This window comes from Bremia lactucae, linkage group LG10 (assembly GCF_004359215.1).
Source record: "Bremia lactucae strain SF5 linkage group LG10, whole genome shotgun sequence".
Lineage (NCBI taxonomy): Eukaryota > Oomycota > Peronosporomycetes > Peronosporales > Peronosporaceae > Bremia > Bremia lactucae.
This window is the reverse complement of record NC_090619.1, coordinates 3,306,587-3,313,045: the sequence shown is the minus strand read 5'-3', so window position 1 is coordinate 3,313,045 and position 6,459 is coordinate 3,306,587. Positions and strand designations below refer to the sequence as shown.

Genomic DNA, 6,459 nt, shown 5'->3' with positions numbered 1-6,459 from the left:
TATTTGGAGAATATTACTTTACATGGTAATATTCTAAAGGCTTATCCATTGGTAGCTATAGACCATTATATCTACTTTCTCTGCGGTCCAGTCAGCGCTGGACGCGCGCAAAGAGAAAGACAGATAAGACTTTTAGTACATGTTTTGTATTAGTTTATTATTAAGTTAGTATTAAGTAGATAGACAAGAAGAACTTAATTATTTTAATACAGTTTTTAAGGTAACCCTCTTTAAAGCAAGTGTTTTAATGAAAGTCTTCCTCTGCACGTAGTAGTGTACGTGAAGTAACGTGAGGCACCACTCGCACTGAGGCAGTGCGAAGTCGACTTGTACTGAAGCAGTACAAGTCGGCAGTGCCCCGTTACATGGAGTGAGGCGGAGGGTGGTGCTTACAATTAAATTTTGAATGCAATCGTACTTTCTGCTCAACTACAACAACCGTCTGCAACAGCCACAGTGCGCATTTTCACGAATGCACCGGACGTGTGGGTTCTCTCTATACCAGTTGTAGATCAGCGCAATGAGCGTATTGCATGCCTCGGTGGCCTTTTTCGTGGCGAGCAACCGATGGACAGTAACTGAAAAGGAAGGTTAACCGATTTTACGCGCCTGCAAGCAACTCGAGGACTCACTCGCGCGAGAAAGAGGATTTGTGATTTTCTGCGATCACTCGAACCTCATTCGCATTTTTTTCCGCGACAGTGTCAAGAAACAGATTCGCGAAAAATTACAGCGCTATATTGGTAAAATATCGAGAATCTTCCCGGCGAGCAGAATGTCTTCGTAGACATCGTTTCCGTTGGCTGGTTGAAGTAATCCAGCAGTAGTTTAATCGCATGCGACACGGCTCCAGATGCGGACCCGTCAATTGTCCTTGTTGCGGCTGATGCAGTGTGAGTTTGTATTTCCAGTACTTGCTGAAATTACGAAGGTACAGCAAGCCGCGCGTGACAGACCAGCCGCCATGCCAAACGACGGCAGCGAGATCGAAGTCGATGGCAGGATCTGATTCCCGGTCTCTGCAGAACAACTGCTCCAGCGTATTTTCATTGTTGCCCATCGTGGCGTACGTGGTCATCGCGGCGAGCATGTGATGCTCAATCTCTTCTGTCACGAATTTGACATTGCAAACCTATAGCAACGAGTTCAATAATTTCTCCGCGCGTGTCTACTTTGCCTATCTAACCTCTACCACTTCCAGCAGAATGTTGGCAGTCCATATCTATGGACTTCGTCTTCGGATTTCCTGAAGACGATCACAAAAACAATGGAATCCTTGTTTTTGTAGACAGATTCAGCAAGACGGTACATCTTTTTGCAGTACCAGAGTCGATCACGGCTCCGGGGTGTGCTCGTATCTTTTTCGACACGGTATTGAAACTCCACGGTTTACCCCGTGGACTGGTCTCGGATACCGCCAACACGTCACAGGCTCTAAAATTATGCACGCGGTTGGACGACCGGCGGCGTGGCAACGGAAAGCATCAAGGCACTCATGATTGATTACGTATACCTCGGCAACATTTTTTCGGGTGCTAAGTATTGCCTCGTGCTGAAGAATGCTTTCACACATTTTTGCGAACATGTTTTGGCTGATACAACCAGCGCTCTTGTCGCGGCAGACGCAATTCTTGGTTGGAATGCGCATTCTGGCACCCCTAAAGCCTTCATATCTGATAATTGCACGCACTTTCGGAATCAAGTGTTTGAGCAAGTTATCGAGCCGCTTGGCACTACCCATCGACTATCTCCTGTCTACGCTCCATGGTTGAACGGAGGAGCAGATCGAGCACACCCACGTGTTGCAAATCGCTCGAGTAATGCTTCTTGAAGCTCAAATTAACGTTTGCAGTTGGGACGTTTTGCTTCCGGTCATCCAAGGTTGCATTAACCATGCACCTATCGAGTCGTTGGGTAGCAGATGCCCAACCGAATTATTAGCTAGGCTTGATCCATCGTCGATCGTGAATACGGCAACTGTGCGCATAAATGACAGAGGCGACGCGGTGGTAACACTCAACACTTACACAACGATACATCATATGTATAAACTTCGAGCTAAACTACGGGCTATGAATTTAGCTTCCTCGGAAAAGGCGTCCGCGTGACAGCGCAAGCAGCAAGCGCCTACAACGCTTCGACCGGCCAACTTTAAGTCGGGGGATATGTTTTGTGGTCAAGGATAGATCCAAGACTCTATGCGGCGAAGTTGACTGTTCGTTGGGTTGGCCCATTCGTTATTGCTGATGTTAAAGAGCACATACTGGTTTGACACACGATGTGCACGGATCGAGATATAAAAGGTACAGTGAACAGGACCTGGAAGTCACGGATGAGCTGCGCCAGCATATCGCAAATCACGGTCTTGTGTTTGGCGTTCGAAGTATCTCTGGTTGGGATTTAATTAGTCGGTTCGAGCATGGGAGCTCAAGGTCAACTGGGATTGGTGTTTAAGACCAGGGATCGTCTTGGGAACCGCTTGTTTTAATCCTCCAGGTCGATAGATATTTGGATGACCACGCCAACGACCCAGCAGTAATTCACCATCGCCTGGGGCGCACGTGATTGACGAGACAAGATGACGCGCTTTAGGATTAGGTGTGTAACATATCGCACCTAGCATCACATCTTCAGCTGATGGTGGTTGCGGGTGCGCGACTCGTGGCGTGCCCTTTGAGCGCAGCCTTTGGGTAGTAGTAGTTTCGTAACCTCTTCAATAATCGCCGGCGGCTGACACGCCGATTTGCATTCTAATACACACATCGCATTTTTGCATCATCGAGCTCGGATACACCACAATGAGATAAATCTGCACGTATATGAGATATGTCTGTTGGTGCCTTTGCTCTTCGAGCAACGTCATATATGCAGCATCTTAAAATGAGGCTACAGAAATCCGAATCTGGTCGGACTGCGCCTGGCTTCACATAAGCCTTCCATGTAAATTGTTGTAGCCATTACATTTCGGTCTGCGAGCTTGTAACGGGCTGAAGTTGCCCTATGTACCACAATCCCCGTCAAGTGTACTTAGGGGATAGTCAATTACTTCAGTGAAGTAATTAGACCCACCACTTGGGTGTGGTTCACATTGTGACCCACCTTTGCGTATCTGGTGCACATTGGTGGTTCGCATTGGGAGAAATGACGGCTAGCGTCATCCAAGATACGAGGTATTTAGAATAATACGCTCGCAATACATATAAGTCCATACCTACAGAGATGGAGTTTATGATTGGTTTAAAATAGGTTTAATATTTAATACGATTAAATTTAAATCCGTCCGAAAACTGCTTCCCAGTTCGTTTGTGCGCACGTGGAGTTCGTTGGGTGAGGTCGCTTAGGCGCCCACCAATTACCTCACTGCACGTGAGAGAAGACGTATAAACCGCTTCCTCGCTGTGCTAAGGTGTGTGCTTAAGTAGAGCGTGGTCACAATAGACGTGCCCGCCTACAAAGTATATCGTGCTCGTTATGTGCGTACTACACATGTTTGATACGAACGTCGAAAGCTCACGTGTGACGGGGTGTATCGTTACATGAAATTAGCACTTAAAGGTTGTTAATTAAAATATTATCTAAAAGGTTAATAATGTTTGGAGAATATTCCTTTAATAATTAATAATAAAAAAAAATCCGAAGGCTTATTCATTGGTCGATATAGGCCATTATATCTACTTGCTCCGCGGTCCAGTCAGCACTGGATGCGCGCAAAGCGAGAGACAGATAAGACTTAATTACTGTGCTTTGATTATATAAAGTTAGGTTAGTATTAAATATATAGAAGCAGAATAACTTAATTATACTAAATACAGTCTTTAGTTACCCTCTTTAAGGCAAGTGTTTAAAGAGTCTTCCTCTGCACGTGTTAGTGTACGTACCAAGTGACGTGAAGCACCACTCGCACTGAGGTAGTGTAAAGTGGACTTGTACTGAAGTAGTACAAGTCGGCAATGCCCCGTTACACCTGACAGCACTTTGTAGTCCGTCCAAGGCACAAAATTTTATCATCTAACATGAACAGGTTAGATGATAATGGAAATACGCATCACGTTTCGCGTGATAGCTACTCCTTTCTTAAGTGACATAGAAAGGAGTGTGGTCGAACGAATGAGCTCGACCATAGGGAATGATGCCATTCCGGCCATGCTGTCCGGTTTGGACGGAGATGGCCTCCATTCGGCCATCGCCACGTTCATACAACATGACCTTGACGAGGCGAAGGAGAAAGCAGCCTTGCTTAATCAGCAAGTCTTTCTCCAACATTTATTTCGCACTTTGAACGGTCTTCCAATCGTTCGATACAGAGAGCCTGCACCGTCTGTTTCAACGAGTGACGCTTACCGCGCTCGTGACCAAGACACTCCTCCAATACATGGAGGTAATGATCGAGTTTGTCGATCTTCGACTCTTGATTCGACACAAAGGTCGTATCCAATTTTCCCTTTTCCGCCACCACCATTGGTGGATTGCCACGGTAGTTAGCGTTTGCTTGTGGAACGTATCCAAACCCACCGTGATATGAAGAGGCAGCGAACGAATTATCTTGTTCTGGCGCGTTTATCCACCTTCACATGGCAGATGGGAGCCTCGTCCCAGCTGGTTGCTGACGTTGAGAGCCTCGTCCGTCAGTATGACGAGACCCATTCGATGGTTCAGAAGGTCCATCGAAAAACACGCGCCTCTAGCGCATGTAAATCGATTGCAAAACGTCAATCGCATCCTGCATCTCAATAGAGATGCGAGCCCTTCCCCAGGGCGAAGAAAGGTAATAGGCATCCCCTTTTAATCTCTTCGTGTTGTCAACACAACACGGACAGGGATCACCCCACATGAGGCATGGAAGCCAAGCCTCACGTGACAGCCTATGCAATTTTAACTTTGCACCGGTTGGAGTCCGTTTCTCAAACTTAACGCGAATTGCGTTAAGTCTTAGAAGCCAGGCTTCGCGTCCAATTTCTTTGACATTGCGAACAGTTCCAGGCTACCATAAGCGAGACTTTATCTCGCTTATTGTTGCCACTATACTATCGATGCTTGAAAAAAGCATCGAGATAAAAATCTTCCTCATCGCGAACTTTCTTCGCGCTGGGATCAAGGCCATGTAGCTTTGTCGCAATAAATAAGAGATATTTATTGTGAGAAGTAGTCTCTTCAGACAAGCTATTGATTGGCTGTTCGGGCAAAAGCCACGGCTTTTTTCTCAGGGGCAAGACGAGTCATTTTAGTGTCTACGACCCCTGAGTGGTACCCACTGAAGCAGGGGTACCACAAGAACTTTTGTTAGGATGGCTTACGCCATCGTCATCACCACGCACAGAAATATGTGCGGGTGACGGCACGGGAGACGGTGCTGTTGATATGGAATCATCCTCATCGTCGAACCGAACATGCTATAGCGAATGCTATTAGCACGTCTACCCGATTGCGCCGCCTCATTCGAAGGCTCATAGTCAGCCGCTTGACGACGTTCAGGCGACTGTTCCGCTCTCCCCGAGTCGGCCATCTCGTCCAACTCGCGTTCGTAGTCGACCTCCAAAGAGGGGTCGCATTCACGTGGTGTATCACAAAATGCACCCGCAACATTAAATGTTGCGGGAGAAGATGATACTACGGCAGACGAAATTTCTGCCGCAAGGAACAATAATGCGTCGCCCGCGGCTGTATGTACCGCAGCAGAAGGTTCCGCACTATTCGCATACCGCATGGACTCGTTAACCATGGGATAGAATTGAAAATGATGGTTCAGGCCAGTCAACATCGATTTCAATGAAGTGGTTTTATAGTGACCACTCGATTCAATGACAGTCAGAGTGATTGTCTTTCAAGGGAGGGGTGATGTAACGGGGTGTATCGTTACATGAAACTAATACTTATAGGTTGTTAATTAATATTATCTAAGAAGTAGATAATATTTTGAGAATATTCTTTTACATAGTAAATAATAAAAATAACGAAGGCTTATCCATTGGTAGATATAGGCCATATATCAACTTGCTCCGCGGTCCAGTCAGCACTGGACGCGCGCAAAGAGAGAGACAGATAAGACTTTATTACTGTGCTTTGATTATATATAATTAGGTTAGTATTAATAGATAGAAACAGAAGAACTTGACTATTTTAAATACAGTTACTTTAAACCCTCATTAAAGCAAGTATTTTGTAGAGAGTCTTCCTCTGCACGTACTAGTGTACGTGAAGTGACGTGTGGCACCACTTGCACTGAAGCAGTGCAAAGTGGACTTGTATCGAAGCAGTACAAGTCGGCAGTGCCCCGTTACATCCCGCTTATTTACCGTAAACCTCCTCAGTTTGATATGGCCATTTCCGCCTTGCGGAACTTGATAAGTAGGCTCATTTCTCAAAACTGCTGACCGAATATTCTTTTTTAAGCTGTTGTGACTTAGGCGTCATTAAAGACATTGGTATAACAACCGGAGCCGGCACGTTCTGAGCAATTGT

General features: G+C 46.0%; 2 protein-coding genes across 2 annotated transcripts; one reads left to right on the top strand and one right to left on the bottom strand.

Annotated features, from left to right (window-relative positions):
• Positions 1-727: 727 nt before the first annotated feature.
• On the bottom strand, positions 728-1,078 carry CCR75_007571 (uncharacterized protein; the record flags this gene model as incomplete). Its single annotated transcript, XM_067965629.1, has 1 exon — positions 728-1,078. The coding sequence occupies one exon, from the start codon at positions 1,076-1,078 to the stop codon at positions 728-730; it is 351 nt and encodes a 116-aa protein (XP_067814344.1).
• Positions 1,079-1,495: 417 nt separating this feature from the next.
• Positions 1,496-1,831, top strand: CCR75_007570 (uncharacterized protein; the record flags this gene model as incomplete). Its single annotated transcript, XM_067965628.1, has 1 exon — positions 1,496-1,831. The coding sequence occupies one exon, from the start codon at positions 1,496-1,498 to the stop codon at positions 1,829-1,831; it is 336 nt and encodes a 111-aa protein (XP_067814343.1).
• Positions 1,832-6,459: the final 4,628 nt, after the last annotated feature.